This window comes from Eptatretus burgeri, chromosome 1, assembly GCF_056783735.1.
Source record: "Eptatretus burgeri isolate ZD-2024b chromosome 1, Ebu_testis_v1, whole genome shotgun sequence".
Taxonomy (NCBI): domain Eukaryota; kingdom Metazoa; phylum Chordata; class Myxini; order Myxiniformes; family Myxinidae; genus Eptatretus; species Eptatretus burgeri.
Window position 1 is genome coordinate 102,718,204 of NC_140961.1, and position 23,996 is coordinate 102,742,199.

The 23,996-nt window shown below is 40.7% G+C and overlaps 1 protein-coding gene across 1 annotated transcript in view; it reads right to left on the bottom strand.

The window, feature by feature from the left end:
* Positions 1 to 22,200, bottom strand: part of LOC147035079 (extracellular calcium-sensing receptor-like) — a 37,641-nt gene extending 15,441 nt beyond the window's left edge. The window contains exons 1-2 of the mRNA XM_085893367.1: positions 18,285 to 22,200; positions 7,182 to 7,409 (exon numbers count right to left, since the gene is read on the bottom strand). Coding sequence (XP_085749493.1) covers positions 7,182 to 7,409; positions 18,285 to 18,524 — 468 coding nt within the window. The 5' untranslated portion in view covers positions 18,525 to 22,200. The remainder of the gene's footprint in view (positions 1 to 7,181; positions 7,410 to 18,284) is intronic.
* Between the last annotated feature and the right edge of the window lie 1,796 nt (positions 22,201 to 23,996).

The window sequence follows — 23,996 nt, forward strand, 5'->3', positions numbered from 1 at the left end:
GTTTCTCTAAAACTGCACCAAGGCCAAAAATTAATCTTGGCACATGGCAAGTACTCCTCATGGTGAATAAGTATGATATTGGCTCCTAACAGCTTGGCTCATTTGTCCTCACTGTGGCTGGAACCCTTTCTTCTTTTCTTCCTTGGCGGCTTTCCTGACAAACTCATATATATATATATATATATATATATATATATATATATATATATATATATATATATATATATATATATATATATATATATATATATCTAGACTTTAAGAAGGCACTTCTTAAGGTACCACATTGGAGGTTGTTAGCCAAAGTGAGAGCTTGTGGAGTGGCTGGTCAGGTAGCTAATTGGATTGCAAACTGGATTAGTGATAGGAAGCAAAGAGTGGCTGTGAGTGGGAGGATGTCAGTAGTGGGGTATCTCAGGGGTCAGTACTTGGACCAGTATTATTCATAATTCACATCAACAATTTGGATAGTGGGATGAAGAGTAGGCTTCCCAAATTTGTAGATGACACAAAGCTTGAAGGTAAGGTACATAGCAGAGGGGGTAGTGATCAAATGGAGGAAAGTATTGAAATTTGCATACATTGGGAAAAGGATTGGCAGATGCAATTTTACAAAAACAAAATAAGGTGCATGGGATATGTATTTATTTTGTATACCTTGTTGAAGCTCGTATGAGAGCTAACACACAACGCACAGCAAGGGGGGCAGGAGTGGGAAGGACAAAAAATTGGGGAACAGAGACATTAGGAGATCTGTGGAAGGGAGAAGGATGGGGCGGGGAACACGAGGTATACAAGATGGAAATTACAGGCACTTTCAGGAAGGAAAGCAGGGAATTTGAAGGATGTGGGTTTGGGGTGGATTAACGGGGGTAGAAAAGATCGAGGATATGGATGGGGGACGATAAGAGGTGGTGGTGAACAGCTGTTTTGAAGGCCTGGAGGGAAGAATGGGATTGAACAGAGTGAGGGAGTTTATTCCAAAGGAAGGAAAAAAGAGGAATGAAAGCGTGAAGGTGAGCAGTGATTGATTTTGGTAGTTTTACTAGAAGGGGATTGTTGACGGACCTTGAGCACCCTGCAGAAATATGGTGGGGACAAATCACAAACACAGCAAGGGGACGAAACCAGAGATGATATGGAAGAAGACAAAGACCACCGTCTTGCCTGTGGTGAGAGAGTGAGAGGCTCAAAGACTCAGCCTCATCGCGGGAGATGCTAATGATCCAAAATGCCTTGGTTTCCACAGCATGAAGCCAAGAAAGGTGGGTGGCAGGGAGAGATGCCAATGATCCAAAATGCCTTGGTTTACACAGCTTGAAGCCAAGAAAGGTGGGGGGCAGGGGCACTAGCCCAGAGGGGAGAGCAGTATTCCATCAGGCTACGGACGAAAGTTTTTGTGGGGTCAGGAGCTCAGGTGGGCCGAGGAAGGACTTTGCATGACGGAGAATTCCCTGTTGGCTACTGGCTTTGGAGACCAGTTTGGAAATGTAGCTTTCCCAGGAAAGATCATGGCAGATAGTGAGACCGAGAAGCTTGAAAGAAAAAACTTCTTCCCGAGGATTGCTGAGAAAGTGGATGGGGGTGGGGGGGGTTGCCAAACGGTCCTTTTGGAGAGACATACTGAGAGTGTGAGATTTGTCCGGATTGAAAGACATGTTCCACGCATTGGACCATTTGTGATTTTACCCAGATCTGCAGTGAGCGAAGTAGCTGCTGCTTGCCGGTCTGAGGGATGACAGATGGTACGGCAGAGGGTGAAATCATCAGCAAAGATATAAAGAGGATTTTCCAGAGAGTCGGAGAGATCGATGATGAAATCAAGAAAAATAACAGGGCCCAGAACACGCCCTTGAGGATCAGCAGCCTGGACAGGAAGAGGGGATGAAAGAATGGATGGGTAAGAATAATGAAAATAGAGATTACATTATGCAAGGGGGGAATTTTCGAGCATGTCCCACAGGAGAAAGATCTGGGGGTGGTGATTAATACAGAAGGTAAGCAGAAAAGACAATGCAAGGCAGCTATAGGGAAAGCAAATTGGGTTTTTGGTTGTATTTGCAGCGGGATAAATTTTAAATCAAAAGAGGTGGTTTCAACATTGTATAGGAATTTAATGAGGCCATATCTACAATATTGTGTGCAGTTTTGGTCACCACAGCTGCCAGAGAGAGGGTTCAACACAGAGCTGCTAGATTAATTCCGAGGCCAAGCTGGACTCAGCCATGAGCAGCAGCTGAAGGAGATAAGGTTTTATACATAAGGCCTAAGTCACATTTGCTCTCCGGCGAGGATACGGTGGCCGTATGCCCGCTGAATTGATAGAAACGTGCGGCGGCCGCAGAGTTTCTGCGGTGGCCTCAGGGTGGCCCTACGCCATATGGCTATCTTTCACAGGCCGTAGGGGTCGCCGTGGAATTATAACGCGGAGTTATAACTTATTTCATTTCTCCGTTGGCCGTAGCAATCCGACATGCCGTAGTTGTGATGTAGTTGTGTTCCACGGAGACCGTACGTAGAGCGTACGGTGGGCTTGCATTATTCGTGCGGCTACCGTAGTGTCTTATCAATGAAAAATCAATTTTGCCGTAAAAACCGAATACATTTTTAAAAAACCGAACACAACGAAGCGTTCATATTTGTTCACGTGTCTCACCCACCTGTTCGACCCGCATCTTCACGCTTTGTTCATTCAGTTCGTCGGTGGAAGTCCTCGTGAAAGCATCTCTCGTGTGTCGATCGCTACTTCTGTTGATTTGTGCTGTTTTTTTTTTTTTTTACTCATCTTGTGTTTTAATTAATAACAAAAAAGCAATCCGATCACGTGGTGTGACGGACTGTCGGGCAAGGATTTAATTTCACAGAAAAACCAGTTGTACTTTGGAATCTCCATGATTACCTCAGCCCGATGCGTTTGATGAAAGTGATTGTGGTTCTGGGGGCATCATATTTGATGAGCTGCCCTGGGGGCAGCACTCGCAGAGAGTGTAAGCGATCGGACCCAGGCCGGAGCTCGAGCCTGTGTGAACCTTTTGATTGATGATTGTACCAGTTTACATACAATACACCGACACCGAAGGTCATTTACTCATGTTATTTTACCTTAAACATGGGGAATTTCAGTTGAAAGTGTCTTGAAAGTGGGTTTTCTTGGGGTCCAGGAACAGATTAATTCACTCCATTATTTCTTATTGGGAAAATAGTTTGGGAATCGAACTTTTTGCAATCCGAACAGCCTCCTGGAACGAATTCAATTTGGATTCTGGGGGCACCACATGCTGGTATATTCCGAATTGTTATATTTTTATTTCAGTAAAAAATGAACTGGTATATATACCCACTTGTTACCGTTCGTCTGGCTGCACGTTCGCCTTCGGGCCCCCCTGCGGTCGCCTTGCGGGCACCTTGAGGCTACCTTGCATCTGCCTTGAAAATTATATGGCCACCGCAGGGACGCCCGAAGGTCACCGTGCGACATCAAATCAAAGACCGTACGGCACCCCAACGTTTTCGGTCTCCACAATTTCTAAATACACCGCGCAGCTACCCGAAAAATAAAAACATATGTGACTGAAACATTGTGTGACTGTGGAAATACTGCGGCCGCTGTATAATTGCTAGTGGCCGTAGATTTTGGAGACCCCACGGCCGCTGTGGCAAATGTGACTTGGGCCTTAGAAAGGAGGCAGTTACAAAGTGATATGATAGAAATATTTAAGATAATGAAGGGTACAGACAAAGTAAGTGCAGAAGAATTGTTCAGCACAGTAGAAATTATAGGACCAGCAGCCATAGCCTGAAATTAAAGAGGAGAGTTAAGATGGTCATAAGGCAACACTCTTTCACTCAGAGACGAGCTAAAGCATGGAATGGTCTCCCTGAAAAGGAAGTGGCAACAGAAACAGTGGATATGTTTTATTTTGGAATTAGATCGGTACCTGGAAGTATTGGAGATGGAGGGGTATAGGGATGTTGGCATGCCTTTAAGGTATCTTGAGTATGGATGGGTGATTGTGTGCATCTGTGTGGAGTGTTGCCTGTGGGGGTCTCATCAAGGGGTGGTGTGTGGTTGATGTGTATTTCTCACTTAAGAACTGCCTTTGCCCACTCCTTGACCCAACACCCCACCCCCTGTCCCCCACACCCCTGACTCCAAACCCCAATTGCTGACCCCCTCCCTAACCACCTGATCCCTCCACCACACCCCTGACTCCAAACCCCAATGCATGACCCCCTCCCGAACCACCTGATCCCCCCCCCCCCAGAAGGAAAGAACATAAACATTTTGCATTTTTCATCTCAATTTTTCTGGTGTTGATGTGGCACAGAATGATGGGCCAAATGGCCTCCTCCTGCATCTGATTTCCTTGTGTATCCCTGTGCAACCTGAAATTGACAAGGGTGGTTGTTGGGAGGGTAAATAGGAATAGGATGGCTCAGAAGTTGGGCTGGAAGATGGCATGAGATGGCAGGGAATCCAATATGAAAACTCTGGAAGGAAGACAGAAGGAATTGGACTTATGGAAGGAAGCAATTCCATGAATCGAGGAAAAGAAAAATATTTTCATGTTGGTGAAGTACAAGATTGTATTTTTAAAGCTTGACAATGAGAAGGGTGCTGGAAGATTGTTCCCTGCACAGGAAAGGGGTGGTTGGGTATCTTAATATGCCTGGTGTTGGCTTCATGGTTCGGGTGGTGGGCTTGGGATCCTCGGAAGCTGAGTTCAAATATCCCTTACTGTTGAATTCATACCAGGTGGGGTTGACTCTGCCTGTCATCCTTCTAATGATGGCAAAATGAATGCTAGCTTGCTGGTATCCTGTGTTGGAGTGCTGACCTGTCCAGGATTGTGCCCAATAACCAAGAAGACTGCTTAGGCAGCACCAATGCTCTGCACAGAGTATGGTCCCGATGTATGGATGGGGATCTTAAAGAGTCAAGGGTGCAAGATCAGAAAGAGATGTGCTCGGAAATGTAGAAACTTCCATCCATTCTGTGACGAAAGAGCAACTGGCCCTGAGCCTCAAATTTTTGTGGGAGATTCTAAGGATGAGAGCTTTACATTCACAATATGCAGGATTGAGGAGTGTGAGGCAAAAACTCCATTGCATGGGGAGAGTAATATTCCATTGCAATACAAGCAAAGACCTTGTAAGTTGTCAGAAGTTGAGATTTAATGAGGAAAAGGTTTGTCATGGGTGAAAGATACACAGTCTGGAGCTAGCTTTGGATCATTGTTTTGATGTATGGTCTGCCCAGGAAATATCGTGGCTGTTTATGAGGTCCAGGATTTCAAGGGACTGAAAATATTCTGTTACCTGATCAAGCAAGTAATGCTGCACCGCAAAATGAGACAGGCATAATTGGTGACGAATCATACATCTGGGAAGGAAAAATGATGATTCTGAATTTTTGCAATTTCTTGCAACTTAAGATATTTCTGCAAATCCAAAGATGCAACTAAGAAACTTTCGTAAGTAGTCGAACCAGCCACAGCAGCATAATAGTTAGTGCATCCACCCTGAGGCGAGGTCGGTGGCTCGAATCCCGGCCGAATGATACCAATGACTTTAAAAATGATATGTGCCACTTCCTTGCTCGACGCTATGCATTTAAAATGATGCGAGGAAGGCAATGGAAAATGCAAAGTATAACTCTTGCCAAGAAATTGCTTTGACAGCACCAATGCTTTGTAAAGAGAATGGTACCTTGTTTTAAATCAACAATGGATGGAGGTCCTCAATGCCGGACATGAAATCAGAGCCATATCCCTTGACATATCGGATGCTTTTGACATGGTCTGACACCCTGCCCTGCTCACTAAACTCTCTTCCTATGGTATCCAAGGCAATCTCCACTCATGGCTCGCAGACTTCCTCTCCTGTTGCAGTCAATGTGTGGCCCTGAATGGAATTCTTTCATCCGCTCTTCCTGTCTCGGCTCGAGTTCCTCAAGGCAGCATTCTGGGCCCTGTTCTTTTTCTGGTTTTCACCAACGATCTCTCCGACGCTCTGGAAAATACTTTTATCTCTTTTTTATGACTCTACTCTCTGCCATACCATCTGTCATCCCTCAGACTGGCAAGCAGCAACTTCTACGCACACTGCACATCTGGGTAAAATCCCAAATTGTTCCAACATGTGGAACATATCTTTCAATCTCACACTCTCACAATGTCTCTCTGAAAGGACCATTGGAACCCCCCCCCCCCCATCTACTTTTCCAACAATACTCTGGAAGAAGTCCTTTCTTTCAAGCTTCTGGGGCTCACTTTCTGCCATGATCTTTCCTGGGAAAACCACATTTCCAGGCTGGGCTCCAAAGCCAGTCGCACACTGGGAATCCTCCGTCATGCAAAGTCCTTCCTCAGCCCACCTGAGCTCCTAACCACATACAAAGCTTTCGACTGCAGCCTGATGGAGTACTGCTCTCCACTCTGGGCTGGTGCTCCTGCCTCCCACCTTTCTCGGCTTCACGCTGTGGAAACCAAGGCATTTCGGATCATCGGTATCTCCCGCAATGAGGCTGTCTTTGGGCCTCCCACTTTCTCACCGCAGGCAGGTCGGTGGTCTTTCTGTCTTCCACCGTCTCTTCTCCGGTCTCGCCCCTCCCCCTGCTGTGTCTGCAATTTGTCCACACCATATTTCCGCATGCCGCTCAAGGTCCGCCAACAACCCCATTTTGGTAAAACTACCAAAATCACGAATCACTGCTCACCTTCACTTTTTCATTTATCTTTTTCCCCACCTTTGGAATAAACTCACTCACTCTGTTCAACCCCATTCTTCTCTCCAGGCCTTTAAAACAGCTGTTCTCCACCACCACTTATCATCCCCAATCCAAATCCTCAATCCAAACCCACCTCCTTCAAATTCCTTGCTTTCCTTCCTGAAAGTCCCTGTAATATCCATCTTGTATACCCCGTGTTCCCCGCCCCATCCCTCTCCCTTCCAGAGATCTAATGTCTCTGTTCCCAACAATTTTCACCTTCCCAGTCCCACCCTCTTGTCTCATGCTCCCCTTGATGTGCGTTGTGTGTTCGCGCTCATACGAGCCTCAACAAGGTGTACCAAAAAATTAATAAAACAATTTTTTTTGTGAACGCACACCAAATTTTCTGCTCGATGTTATTGAATCAACCGAAAATATAACAATTTCATGAATATATAATTGCACTTACCACTCGTGCACCCCCATTCCACCTTATAGCACTTTCATTAATTTTAAGCTTCCACCCTTGAGAAGCTGAAGAGTTGAAAATTCCAACAGTAATGGTGTACAGCTCTCCATCAACACCCAGTTGCTTATTAAAAAGCTCATAGATTGCAGGAGGGTCACCATTTCTATCAAAATATACAGTATTTCCCATGTTGTTAACAAAACGAACTTTCCTCAGATAGAAAAGTAGCTGCAATGAAAATAGAAAACATGACAGAATTATGTACTTGTTCCCCTGTGTTAAGTGATTCATTATATTTTTGATGAAATCTTTCAATAACCAAACAATACATGGAAACGAAGACACTCTACGACATCACCAGATATGCCACCCCCACATTATTACATCATTATACCTACTTGTACCAAGTTTGATTTAAATCTCTGAACCCAGATTTAAAATAATAAATCATTCTGGCTGCAAGACCTTGTGTCCGATCAGGTTGAAATTTAAAACATATATTCTCAATGACTACCAGATCATAATCAAAATAAAGACCAATTACTGCACCATAGTCCCAAGAAGGAAGCCAGACATAACAAACACACATGCCCACATACACACTATGTAGTTACTGGTAAGTACTTCCAAAAACTATTTTATTTGAAGTGATAACCTTAACTTATAATCAATTTAATGATTTCCCAACTACCCAGATCATCAGCTGGACACCTTTTTTCATCGAGGTTTCGATCCTTTCAGCCCAGAACCTCTCCAAATGGCAGATCCACAACCCCAGTCGCAGGTTCACATCAGTACATGACTCAACATCAATGGACCCATTACCTCAAAGTTGTATCCAGACAGTAAGTCAACACAGGAATGCAATATCCTTCTTTAAACTTATTTAATTTATATGTTTATTTTGAAGTATTACTACATATGAATAACTTTAATCATACACCACTTTATGTGATAATATATGAAGCAATAAACACTTTACCTTGCAGACATGTCCATTACATGGCACCTCCATGTAACCATCGACTCAAACTGTAATTCAAATATTCAAACTGTCATTAAGAACCAATTTTAACATGCTGCACTGTGTATCTCAGTAACCAACAACAAATTATTTTAATACTTATTTATAATGTATTTCATAAATAATATTTATTTATTTAAAAACCTCCATTATTTAATGCCATCTATAAGTACATATATATATATATATATATATATATATATATATATATATATATATATATATATATATATATATATATTTAATCAATAATATTAATTCACAAATTTACCTCCAAAATAATTAATTTGTTATTATTATTTTTATTATTATTATTATTATTATTATTATTATTATTATTATCTCAAAGTCTATGCAATGGGAACTTGTTGACATGAAAACCAACCAAACTTAAATAAAAGGTGATGATGGAGTCTAAAGACATTCTCACAAGACCTGATCAAACAATCAGCCAAATATCCCCTGTCTAACATGATGAAAAAAAACCTTCTCAGCATGTTCCACAAAATAATTCTTTACTGAACAAATTCTTGCAAAGCTAAGGAGCTGAGATGAAAAGATATTGTAACCCATTTTGATTCGTACATTGCTACCTGGAAAGGTGTACAAGACTACCGGGAAATCAAAATCATCAATGTACACGAGATGTATACTTGATGTACACTACAACTTTATGATATACACTTGTACTAAAACCATTCTGTCCAACTGTAACCAACACATCCAGATATGCAGCAGCTCTACAATCATTATGACTCCTGTTTGCATTCAGGCTATCTGGATAAATCTTGTGAAACTGCCAATCAAAAAAAAATATAGTTAACCATACAAATATCATCTTATATTTTGACATGCATGAGATAATTTTTTCCGCTAATCCTAATTTTTTTTCTCCTTCATCAGTTTCTGTATGAATGAAAATTCACAGAAAATAAGAAAAATGCCTGCTCGTAGGGGGCTGCAATTTCCACCCATGGGAATACCAGCATCCTTAAACTTCTGCTTACCAAAACAATGAAAATTTAATATTTCTGTTTAGAAGAGAATGCTCCATCAAACCTGACATTAAAAAAATTAAAAGAGTTAAAAAAAACATTGGCATTTACTTTGAAGACTGAATCTCTCACCAGTACTAAATCCAAATTTTCTTGTAAAGTTGAAAAATCAAAAACTTCAACTGACTTGATATTGAGGCATCTAATCCTATCTAATAACTCTGAAGAAGAATTTATGCTCCAGCAAGAAACACTGCCTGGCACCCGCGATAAGCCTATGCTTGAACGTGCTCTTATGAAGCTTAGTGATCCAGAAAAGCCGAGGAATACAAAGATTTTCCTTTTACATTTAATACTGAAATTATGAACTGAAACGTCCTGATGCTTAGAGACAGTATATTGGAGTAACTTATGACAAAGGATTTAGGCACAAATTTCCCTGGATTTAGGCACAGATTCACCAATAAATTAAACAGAATTTTCATCAAGAAAATTTGAATTTAAACGAAAGGCATCGAAATTACCGTGAGATTTTCATGAACAAAATTTTATTTGAAGCAATGTTTAGCTGCACAAATATGGTTAATACAATGAACTGCGACATTTGTAATCATGAATGTAAATGTTATAAAAAGACACCTTCAAACCAAAAAACACATTCAATCTTTTCAGACAAATATCTCTATTTGAACAAGAAACAAAACATTGTGATGTCTGTTCAAAGAATTTCTGTTCTAAGGATGTTCTAAAGTTGTATTTAATTAAATAAATAATTGTATAAAATACCCATTTGTAATACATGCTGATTTTGAGTGCATTTTGGAAATGACTGATGATATTAAGAAATATCAAAAGCATATCCCTTGCAGGTTTTGTTATTCCATTAAATCATATGTAGGAAGTAAAAAAAAGATAAGTTGGAGTTGTATAGAAGACCTGATGCTGCTGATGAATTTGTTCAAAGGATTGTATTAAGCTAACTAAAATAATGTCAAGAACAAATAAACCCCTTGACTTATCTCCAAATGAAGAGAAGGAATTTGAAGAAGTAAGGATTTGTCATGTATGCTCAAAAATATATGCTTTGGTAAAAACTGATAAAATGGTTAGAGATCATTGCCATATAATGAGGAAATACAGTGAAGCAGCTCATAATAATTGTAATCTTAATTGCAGAATCCTGACATTCATACCTGTATTTCTTCATAATAATTGTCATTATGATATGCATCTCTTTATAAAAGAACTAAGTAAGACTCAGAGAAAGATAATAGCAATTCTTAATACAGATCAAAATTAGCTCAAATATGCAAAACAGATTTATACTCGTGAAATGGGTTTAAATACAAATATTAGATTTATTGACTCATAAATATATGACAAGCCCTCCAAGTTCTTTGGTTTCAAACATCTCTTTTCCGAATATTTTCTCCTCAATTTAGGACTGAAGCCAACTTGGATAAAGACTTTTCTCTTCTTACTAAACAGGGCATTTACCTATATGATGAAATCAATTACTTTGAAAAATTTTAAAATACAAAAATTAAAAATCCTCAAAAGCATATTTCAACAAGTTCGGAAAATGTCATATTATGGGTGAAGAACATGAAAGAGTAAAACAAGTTTGGAAAGAGTTTGAGATAAAGAATATGTGTGACTATCATGACCTTTTTAATAACTAATGTTATATTACTCACTAATATGTTTGAGAAATTTGGAGAAGTTTGTTATTATAAAAATTCTTATGGACTTGATCCTGTCCATTATTATACATCTAGACTAGCCTGGAGCGTGATGTTAAAAATGACTAAACAACCCCTTGATCTTCCAAGTGGTGTAGATAGGCTCTTGATGATTGACAAGGCCAAATGAGGAGGAATTTCACAAGTTTGTTCAAAGAGATATGCAAAGGCAAATAATAAATATCTTCCAGACTTCTCACCTGATAAGCCCACATGTTAGTTAATGTACTTTGATGCTAATAACTTGTATGACTGGGCAATGTCTGAATCTCAACCCTATGGTAATTTTAAATGGGTGAAAGAATACAAGTTCAATTCTATATTCTATGATATAATCTCCACAAGTGAAGAAGATTTAGATTTACGGGATTATGGGTATTATTTTGAAGTAGATTTAAACTATCCTTGAAAACTTCGTAACAAACATAAAGTCCTTCCTTACAGAGCTGAAAAAAGAGATCCCCAATCAAAAGCTATTCGGTGGTTATCAACAACATTTCTTCAGTTCTTCAAATGAGTTTAAATATATTCCAACAACTAAATTACGAATAACATTGTTTGATAAAGAGAAGTACGTTTTACATCAAAGAAATCTAAAATCAATCTATAGAAGCAGGACTACAAGTTAAAAAGGTACATAGGGCACTGAAATTGAGTCAAAGTCATTGGTTCGGTGTATATATATATATATATATATATATATATATATATATATATATATATATATATATATATATATATATATATATATATATATATATATATATATATATTGTTACTGGCCGGGTGTCGGCCGCCAACCGACCGCTCTGACCGGAGCCGCAAGTCGAGTCGGCCCGACCGATCGCCCGGAATATAGATCGCCGCCCGGATAACTCCGAGCGACGGGTCCTTGTACAAGAACCGAAATACGCCAATCGACAGATAACGTGGGGTAGGGTCGATTGCCAATCTTCAATGTACCTAAATACCCACGTGATCCAACTACCGAGGTATTCCACCCTCGACGGATCTCGTATGGAACAAACCGCCGAGGCGAGCTTATCCGTGCACGATTCCAAGCAGCGTAACTGCCGAGAACCGTCGGTCTAAATGTCCCCCTATTACGGCAAACCAATGGCTTTCTAACTCACAACACACAAAATGTTCAGTCACTGAGGGAATGGACGAAACGAGCAGGTTTACATTCACACAAGGACATTTATTATAATGAAACACGTATGCAATTAAATAAGGCAAAACACGTATGCAATTATACAAGCAACAAAAGCACGACAAAAGAACTACAACCATCTATAAGCAATTATTAATGTACAGTCACTTACACAGTTTTATTTACGGGACTAGGCACCACAAACATTCATTCGAAAGAAAAGCAGGAAAAAGACCCCCATCAAAGGCAATGGGGTCAGACTGGACCTCTTGGGTCTTTATGGCGTGGGACTTGGCAGACCGAACGAGTCCCACGAGACCGTTGCAGATTACTTGCACCCTCTTGGTGTCTGGCTTGGGCGACCCGCGACGACCTGTCCCCACAGCAGCTAGCGTAGCCGCGGTCGAGCTCGGGCCTTCCGCGTGGCAGGCGAGCTCTCTCCGGCTCTCTCCACACGAACGCGCTTGGGCGACCCGCAATGGTCCTTCCCCACGGCAGCGGGCGTAGCTGTGGTCGAGCTCGGGCCATCCTTGTGGCAGGCGAGCTCTCTCCGGCTCTCTCCACACGAACGCGCGGTTTGCGCGACACAGCAGGCAAGGCTGCGCCTCCAGCTTGCGTCTCCTTCACGACACCCGGACTTCCACGCAGCTCCTTGGCTTCTCGCTTCCTCCCGACTCCCCCAACTGCCGAAGCAAAAAGCTTACTCCTCCCACGGGACTCAGCACATGAACTATGCTACGGGACTCCCACAAACTCAGCCCAACCACGGAACTCCCACTGGACTCTTTACGAACTCTTTACACAGGGCTTTCACGAACTCTTTTTGAACAAAGAAAAGATGTCCTCTTTGTCCTTTACACCCTCTCCCCCACACCCGGCGTGACTCATGCCCTCGTGATCCACCCCCCACTCAACAACGGGTGAGAGGGAGTTGTTGACGTCACGGGATGGCAGGGATGTTCTTCCTCTTCGCAGAAGAGGGAGAGGGATATCTCCATTGTTTCGTTCCCAAACTATTAAATCGATCCGCAGCGCATCTAATCGATTTCTGAACATTCAAACAATGGAAGGTGAGCTATCTAGGGAACACGCACTTACCGACATAGCTGACTAAGGGAACCTGTATGTTGTGTGCAATTGAATTCCAAATTCGTAACTATATATATATATATATATATATATATATATATATATATATATATATATATATATATATATATATATATATATATATATATGTATGTATATGTGTGTATATGTATATATATGTATGTATATATATATACATATATCTATATATATATATATATATATATATATATATATATATATATATATACATATATATACATATATCTATATATATATATATATATATATATATATATATATATATATATATATATATATATATATATATATACATATATATATATATATATATATATATATATATATATATATATATATATATATATATATATATATATATATATATATATATATATATATATATATATATATATATATATATATATATACATATATGTATATATATATATATATATATATATATATATATATATATATATATATATATATATATATATATATATATATATATATATATATATATATACACAGTTATATGTATATATATATATATATATATATATATATATATATATATATATATATATATATTGTTTATAATACGAGGATGAGAACAAAGGCTAATAATGATTTTGAGAATGACTTTTACAAGTTGATGCATAATTCTGTAATTGGAAAACAATGGAAAATATAAGAAATCGATAAAATGTAAGACTTGCTACAACTTGTGAGCAGGCGGAGAAGTTGATCAATAAACAAAGCTTTAAAAGAGCATTTCTATACTTTCAGATCATTTTTGTGCTGTTCATTTGAATAAAGAGAGTATAAAGGTGACTAAACTGATTTACGTGGAAACATCTGTTTTAGATCTTTCAAAGTATTTAATGTATGATTACTTTTATAATAATCTAAAGAAAAGATGTGGTGTGAGAATATTGTTTGCTCGATGTGGATATGGATAGCTTCATACAAGAGATAAATCCAGATGATGTTTATAAGGACATGAAAGAAGATAAAGATATTTATGATACAAGTAATTATGACCATAATAACCTGCTCTTTTCAAATTAGAATAAAAAGGTTATTGTTAAATTTAAAGATGAATTAGGTGAAAAGATACCAAGTGAACTAGTAGGTAGTTGTAAGATCAAAGGCACATGCTAATAAATACTTAACGAGTGTTGAATGAATTCAAATGTGAAAAGACACTTAAAGGTCGAAAGAAGAGTGCATTAAAATAGACCATGAACTTCCAACATTACCTTGAATGTATATGGAAGAGGCAGAGGAGATTGGTACCATACTCTAAGCAGAGCATTGGTGCTGCTCAAGCAATCTCCTTGGCTATTTGGCACAATCCTGGACAGGTCGCTACTCCGACACAGTATACCAGCATGCTGGCACTCATTTTGCCAACTTCGGAAGGATGACAGGCCGAGTTAACCCCACCTGGTATGAATTCAACAGGTGAGCGGGATTTGAGCTCAGGACCCTTGGATCCAAAGCCTGCCACCCTAACCATTAAGCCAACACCAGGCATATATGGAAGAGAAAGAATGTTTATAGAGAGATGAATCTTATTCGAAATCATAAACACGAAATATTCTCAGAGACTGTTAGTAAGAAATCTCTAACAGCATTTTATGATAAAAGATATGTAATGAGTGATGGAATAAATACATTACCTTATGGGTTTGGAGTAGAATTATTAATCAATCATGGGGTCAGGGGATTTAATGGGCTACTGCTGCATTATTTTGATTGATGAATAAATTAAGTTATCCCTGTGAATAAAACATAAATATTTGTAGTATCTCAAAATGACTACTCAATTTGATTAAAGAAATGATCATATGAAAGGGGGGGCGAAGCCCAGCTCCTGGCAGGGGGAGTAGCATCACAAGGGAGGGCGATGACGAAGTAATGTGTACCAGTTTGAAAAGGAGAAATATGAGTGAGCGTAAGTGAGTGAATATTGCGACTTTGAGAAATGGTAGACATTACTGCGTCGAAGCCTCCCTTTTGATACTACGGGCATAGCTACGGCATGAGGCGACACCAACTCCTGTTCACAATTCTCAAATAAACTTACTCATTTACCTCATGTTTGACTTTTTAAGTGGCAAGCCAAAGGACTCTTTGCCAAGCCAAATGTCCCATCACAGATTTGTAGCCCTCTGTACTGCCTGGGACCATTCACTTGATGCAACCCAAATAATAGAAGCCTTGAAAGCCAACCATTTTGGGTGAAGCCCAACGTCAACAAACTTAACCTCGTCAGCGTAAGCATTATGTTTCCCTTTCTGCCATGCATGTTCCAATACTGCAATGTTGGTTGATCTAAAATAAATGTTCAGCTAATAATTACTATTTTATTCTTGCTGGTACCTGCAGAAATTCCGTGTAATGTAAAATGTGAGTTCAACAATATTATGGATGGAACAGTAAAATATCATGTTAATGTAATATTGTCCAGCTATGTACTCCCTGAAGACGTATCTGATTAAATCAACCCACCCCATCCCACCGCAAATAATAAACACTGTGCCCCCCCCCCCACTCTCAAATCCCAAGACTTCAAACCACTCTCCACGACGTCCTCAAATCCCATCCTCACTTCAAGCATTCAAACCCCGTCCCCACCCAATGTTCTCAATCCACACCTCTACAGCAAGTCCCCAAACCCCTCCCCATAGCCTCAACCCGCCTCTCGCAACTCCCTGTTCTCTCCTACCCTTTTATTCCCATTCTTCAAAGAAAGATTGCATTCTTACATTATTACATATTATTGCTTCATTACCTCATTAATTGGTGGAATGGTTCTCTGTCCCCTCCCCTATCCGCCTTAATATTATGCCATGACCATCTTCACCTACACTTCCGATATGAAGTTTTAGAAGACCCCCATTTTTCCAGTTTTTACTGACATTTAAGCAGTTTAATGTTTCAATGTACTCTGAAATTAAAGCACAGAACAAATAAACAATTGCAGATAAAAAAACAAAGAAACCATGGAATCGATTTGTTGAACAAAATTTCATTTAAATTTTTAACTCATCAAAGTAGCCACCTTTTGCAGATATAACAGCCAAGCATACTCGTGGCATTCTTTCCACAATGGAAATCAAATATTGTTCTGAAAATTCTTTCCAACACTGTTGCAGAAGATCCCACAAATGTGTTGCACTTGTAGGTTGCTTTGCTTTCACCCTTCTCTCCAGTTCATCCCAAACCAGCTCAATGGGTTTGAAGTCTGGAGACTGTGCTGCCCATTCCATGATTTGAAGCCTGCAGTCTTGTTCTTTTCTTCGAAGGTAGTTCCGACATAGCCTGGAGGTATGTTTTGGGTCATTATCTTGCTGTGGGATGAGCCCCTGACCAACTTGGCATAGACGAGAGGGTATTGCATGGCGCTGCAAAATGCTGTGGTAGCCATTTTGGTTCAGGGTGCCAGTCACTCTGTGCAAGTCGCCAACTCTGGATCCAGCAAAAGAGCTCCAGATCATCACGCTTCCTCCTCAATGTTTTGAATTTGGTATCACACACTGAGGAACCATCCTTTCGCATCCTCGACGGCGTACAAAAACCCTGCGTGATGAACCAAAGATTTCAAATTTTGATTCATCGGTCCATAAGACCTTCTTCCAGTTTTCAGTAATCCACTGGCAGTGCTTCATGGCCCAGGTAAGCCTCTTTTTCTTAGCAATGGCTTTATTACTGCCACTCGACCTGTCAAACCTGCAGCTCGAAGTCTTCTCTTCACAGTTGAAATGGAGATTTCTTTACTTCGACCAGTGCTAAGCTGTGCTTGAAGCTGCTGTCCTGTGAGCCACCTATCACACAAGCTGTTGACTCTCAGAAACTTGTCTTCTGATTGTGTTGTGGCTTTGGGTCTGCCAGACCTCTTCCTGACAGAGTTTCCTCCAGTTTCCAAGTGCCTTTTGATGGTGTAGGAAACTGTACTCTGACACCTTGGCTTCATTGCAATTTCTCTAAAGGAAAGACGTACACTTTTAAGGGTTATAATGGTCTGTCTGTATTCCTTTGTTAATTGTCTTTTTCTCGCCATGATTAAAGCAATATACTACATCCTGCAGTGCAATATTGTCCAAAGAATGCTTCAGAGGGTGTAGCAACACAGTCTGTTCCAACACTGTTTTTCTTCAGACAAAGGGTTTGCAACTAATCAACAAAAGTTGGGACACCTGCAGGAATTGTTTGCATCAACTTTCACAAGGCTTAATAAACTTCCATTGCTGCAAAACAGCTGCAGTTGTTAACATACTCGTGGCATTCTTTCACATCATCACTTGTTCTCTGAAAAACGCCTTTTTTAAACAACTCTGAAATTTGCATAATTTTTCAGTTTTTGGAAACCAAAACTTTGTTGTTTTTATCTAACAAAAAAAAAAGAAACATAAACCTAAACTCTGACAATTTTCCGCTTAGCTTTGTACCATTTTATATTATTCACTGGACTTGAACTGCTTAAATTTCAGCAAAAACTGAAAAATGGGGGTGTTCTAAAACGTTTGACTGGTAGTCTACTCCTACATCCTCATAACTTGCTTTACCACCTTCACAACTTCTCCTTTCATTCCATTCACAATCTTGGAAGCAGAAAGACATGTCTCATGAGAACATTTATGTAAACTACCTTCAGGTCCCAATTCATAATCTCAGAAGATATGAGGCCCCGCGAGGAGTGATGTAAGCAACATTTTTTAATGATATGATGATGATAGGCTCGGATGATAGGGTAAGGGTTAAAATAGTGCTATATGGCATTAACTCCAAAATGGCTGATGTGTCCCTCACATCACTCCTCCTCGAGGCACCTCATATGTACTGTGGAAATCCCATTGATTTGGCAATTTCAGGTTCATGCAAATTGCTTAATTATGTTAAAAACTATCCTAAATTGATTATCTACTTCATGATGCATGTATATACACAACGTTGGAATTAAATAAGGAAGAAGAAACGTTTAATTCATAATCTTGCAAGAGTCCTTCATCTCATGATACATGACAGAGGGACACAGACAGACAGAATATATTATTTTATAGATTGTACCTGCCAATGTTCCAATGTTGATAGACTCGCACATGATAAATTTTGAAATGGACCAAAACCACCTTTACAGGTTTTTATATCTTGTATCGCATGTGCTACCGCATATACTGCAATGTAAACGTTGTAAGAATATTGTAACTTTGAAACATCGATGAAAGGAGTGGAAACTTCATCCAGTTTCTCTTTGCCTGTGCACACTGTTTCTTTTTCCTTTTTCATATTAAATGTACAGTTGAACATCTCCTCCCAAAATCTGATCACATATGCATTCCAGAAATCCTCTTGTGAAAAAGAATGTGTGTTATTAACATCATGTAAGCTTTTTATTGAGGGTTTTTCAGATATTGTGGGTTTTATGTTGATTAGAAAGTCACGAAAGCCTGACACAAAACCGCGGTACAAACCAAAACCAATGGTACCATCAAAAATGTGGCCAAATCTTTGCACATTCAAAGTATTAACATTTATCCATGCTTCACTGGCTAACCATGTCTTCCCAGTGTTATTATGGAGAACAAGTGCTTCAGAAAGATGTATTAAATTTGTGTCATGAATATATGCAAGAATTACTTTTGCTTTTCTTTGTGATATTGTCCTCACTGCAAAAAATGAATGCAAAAAGGCATAATCACAGAAGAAGTGTTCATTATCAAGTGCGCAAAAACTGTTTCCACAATGTATGTGTAGTGTCACAGGACTGGGCAGTACATTTCTCAAAACAGCTGAGAATAGTTTTAAGAGTTTCAGGGTCACTTTATGGATGGTGAGAAGATAATCAATTCTTTCATGAAAAAGTCAAAAAAAAAGTGTGTATATAAATATACATAATTAATATTGTGGTTTTGTAAAACCGGCACTGTACCGAGGCAATGGCACACAATATACATCGATCCCAAGGCAGTTATTTCATTAGTCTGTGTTTAGTTCGTCATTTCCATATGTCCAGTGGGTAAATGGGAAAGATGCATTGCATCAGGCTTTTGTAAGGTCTTCAACCCTTTATTATTAATTTTACTTCATCCCTTTACTTACTTTATATCATACACAAACCAAGCAAGCATGCATGCAGAACAGTAACATTGCCAGGAATGTGAAGCACAGCAAGGTTCATTTGCATACCTGCACCAATTTCATTTCAAACTGCATGCCAAAACCCAACTGTCGCCTCACCTTAGACTCTCATTATGCTCAACATAATCACTCCATACATCTTCTAAAAATCCCCACAACTAAAATCCACGTCTTCACCACAAATGTCACAGCTATGAACATCTCCAATATCTTCACTGCAACGCCACATCTATGATGACCTCTCCCAATCTCCTCACCACAAATACCACAGCACTTCTCTCACCTCTCTATAACCACCGCAACTGCCATCTACCCCTTGGACGCTCACCACAGTCTCAGAAGATGCTGAAGGAACAAGAGAATCGGGATGTTTTGGCGTGTAACTCAAAGTGCAAGCATGCACCGGGATTCATTCGAAGACATAAGGATAGTGCTGGGATTTCCATAAATAATCATGTTTAAATGGAGTTCAGCACACGTTCTGGTCCGGAGAATGCTCCTGAGAATCCTTGCCCCATGTTAATCTTGGAACTCTGATGCAAGGCCCGGTGCAAGGTCGAATGGGGCCATTTTTGATTCTGAGGCCTGGTGGGGCATGGCTATGGTGTGAGGCGACTGCTTTGCACCAGTGGGTGAGCTTGGTAATGCCGACAGCATTGTTTGATCCAATTTTTACTCCTCCCTTGCTCAAGGCCCATAAAAGGAGCAATTTGGCTTCCAATCAGCAGATATCACCAGACCTCAGCAGATATTGGAAGACCTCATGAGATAGCAAATTTTGGGGGACTGTGGCAGACTTCACTTCTCTTCACTTCACGAGGCGGTCAGACAAGAGCTCTCCAGCACCTGAGTAAATTTTGCCACAAGTCAGCGAGACCAAGAGGAGAGAGTGGAGCAGCCAAGCAAGGAAATTAGGGTGGAGCCAGCGATTACCAGAACTGGCCGGGACCACCCCTGGGTCATCAGCACTCAGTGTTCAGCTGCAGCCAGCAGCCAACATTTACACTTTCAGACTCTTACACAATTCCGTTGAGGTCTTTCTCTTACATATCTTTCTCTCCCATCTACATCTCGTCCACTGTGGATGCACAAGAGCAATCGGCGAGGGCAAGTCCAGAACAACTGTTCTTTTCAGAGCGACCTTATTGACTCACACCCCTTACACAATGCCACATGACATGCTGCACCACACTCGCACCTCTCACTCCAACACCAGAGATACCTTCAGTTTTCCTCCCTCCTCCCCCTTCCAAAGCATTTGGGTTGTGCTGGTGAACTGACTGAGCTGGATACCAAAAGGTCGCTCGTCCTCAACTCCCTCTTATCTCTGGGCTATCTCTAAGTGTGTGTGTGTGTGTGTGTGTGTGTGTGTGTGTGTGTGTGTGTGTGTGTGTGTGTGTGTGTGTGTGTGTGTGTGTGTGTTATTGTATATGTATGTGAGAGAGAGAAATGGCGCCTGTTTTGTATAGTGTAATTTAAGACTAATTTTATTAAGGGTAAATCTGCACTGTGTCTCATTTTGTAAATATTGCATATCTTTTATCGCACCCACAAATTCCTTGATTTCCCCTGCTGGACATCTTCTGAATAAAACCCATTCTGTGCCACATAACTTTCCTCGCTTTGTTAAAATAAATGTGCTTCTTATAAATGAATCCAGCTCGTTTTGTCTTTTCCTCCATTGGTCCAGCATGGTCCGCACCTCAGCATAGTCGGGAAGTTACACTCCCAAAATCTGCTTATTAGCCGGTGTGGACATGGCAGCTCCGAATGGCGGCACCTGATGCGGTAAGTAACGCAAGTACGCATCGAGGGCACGATTCTCTAATAAGGCGACCACGTGTTCCTCATTAAACGGGAGTCAGACGGAGGACACCGGGTCACGTGGTCAAATTATTGGCATTCACGGTCGATTAGTGAACCATCATGAAACAAATATATTATTGTGTGACAGCCTGCGATTCCTGGTGAGTCAGGGGAGAAACCAAGGATATCTCCTCCCTTGTTGTAACCCTGCAACCCAAGTGCCACAACAATATCTTTCTCCACCCTAAGATGAATGCCGTGATGCAAGTCATGTCTACGACTCCTGGAAGAGCTATCTTGCAGCGCTAATTGCATAAATGTAATTTTAGATGCTGTCACAAGTCCTTGGAAAAGTGAGTTACCGACTTAACTACTGGTTCACTGCCACGACCTACCCCCTTTCAACTGGTTCACCACAGCCTGTGTTTCCACTAATGAAGATGGTTCATAGTTGAATGGAGGGTCAGCAATAGGGATAGAAACATCACTGACATACAACTCCACAGCTGGTGGTTCAGACTGGTACAGCTGCTCAAAATAACAAGCCCAGCGGGCCCTATTTTCCGACTCCTCTGCCAAGAGCTTATCATCCTCTGCTCTAAGGCCTAAGTCACATTTGCCGTGGCGTCTCCAAAATCTACGGCCACAGTATTTCCACGGTCACACAATGTAGCAGTCACATATGTTTTTATTTTTCGGGGAGCCACACGGCGTATTTAGAAATTGTAGAGACCGAAAATGTGGGGTTGCTGTACGGTCTTTGATTTGATGTCGCACGGTGACCTTAAGGGGGCTTTGCGGCGGCCATATAATTTTCAAGGCAGACGCAAGGTAGCCTCAAGGTGCCTGCAAGGCGACGGCAGGAGGGCCTCAAGGCGAACGTGCGGCCAGACGGACGGTAACGAGTGGGTTCATTTTTTTTTTTATCAGGTTTTTTTTCGGCTTGTCAAATTGCTATGGCGAACGTAGAAATGCAAAAAGTTATAACTCCGCGTTATAATTCCACGGCGACCCCTACGGCCTGTAAAAGATAGCCAAACGACGTAGGGCCACCCTGAGGCCACCGCAGAAACTCTGCGGCCGCCGCACGTTTCTGTCAATTCAGAGGGTGTATGGCCACTGTATCCTCGCCGTAGAGCAAATGTGACTTAGGCCTAACTGCAGTACACCGAAGGAGGGGCTTGGAGAAACACAATGCATGGGTTCCTCTGGAAGGAAGACGAGAATAACTTGACCACAAGTGATACTCTACCCCTTCACAGATTCCTCACACTTAGACATCCTTGTCCACCCTCATCAAATGTACAGTTTTACACCTCAGCTGCCTGAACAGCTCATTTCTATTTAGCCTGACCCAGCGACTCATCAATACTATCCAGTGTCCCCTGGGAGACAAAGTTCCTCTTTGCCTGATGGTGGGTTCCAAGACAACCACCAGCAACATCAAGAATGGCAGTCTTGAAGGCTCTCCACAAATGTTCAGGTTCCTACAAAACAGCCAGTTTTGATTATATAATTTTTATAGCTGCAGTTTACAAATCACAGATCACCAAAAAAAAAAAAAAAAACAGCCGTAAACCCCCCCCCCGCTCCACAATAAACTTGTTCTCAAACTCCTCAGCTACCCATTAATCCTTGAGCCTGTCAACATTCAGCCGAGGCTGGGATGGTTTCATTCTCATGGATTTGAGGTATAACTTCAGAGATGCTACAACAAGCCTGTGGTCAGTATTGAGGAAGTGAGCACTCTGGGAGATCCTGCAATTCTGGGTGTCAACAAGTACATGGTCAATCTCCTTTACCACACCACCAGCATTGGAATACAAAGTCGAAAGATGTGGCTGTTGGTCCTGAAACCATGAACGAACCACCCTAAGTCCACCACATATTGTGAAGTCAAGGAACTTTCTGCTATTATAGTTCACAGTTCCAGACGCATGGGGACCAACACATGCCTCCTAACCAGTCCTATTAGCATCATCCGATGCTTTGAAATCCTGCAAGATGAGAAGAATATCTTGCTAAGGGCACTGATAAACCACAGACTCAAGCACGGAATGTAATGCTTCCTTCACATGAGATCACTCGCTTCAATCAGAGCATATACAGAGACCAGGGAAATGACACCCAGAGAGTGACAAATCCTCAATCTCATTATACGCTCATTGACTGGTGTTACCTCAATTATCATGTGAGTCAGCTTATTGGACAGAGCTACAGAAACTCCTTGGGCATGTGAACCATCAGAATGACCAGACCAGCAGTAGGTGTAACTACCCTCCATGATCTCACCACTATCTAATCTACAAACCTCAGAGTGCTGCAATACTAATGTTGAAATGCTGGAGTTCAAATGACAGCAGAGACAGGTGATCATCATCTCTTAGAGTGAGGACATTCCAGGCAATTAACCTGAGGAGACTGTGGGAAAATAAGCTTCAATTAAATTCGTGCACTGGGGTAAAATACTAATTAGCCTTAGTAAAGCTTGTGTGTCAGAGGGAGTTTAATAAACATATGTTGGGAAAGCTTTGCAGGGAGGTTTACACGATATAAGCAAATTCCTCCAGATACCGAAAGAAACCTTTGTTGTCTTATCTGTGCTCCACTGGCCTATGCATGCCCTGACCAAAGGGCATTATCACTTACTTCCTGGTCTGGACAAGCTGGAGCAAGGACCGTGCAAGGAGCTATTTTGCATCCTGTTTTCATCATTTTAATTTTCAAAACCCTTCTGTACTTTGCCAGAACCTTTCTGTAGCTTATCATTGATTGATTAGTTTTCTTTGAAATTATACTCACAGTATAAACCACACCTTGTATTGTCAGGACAGG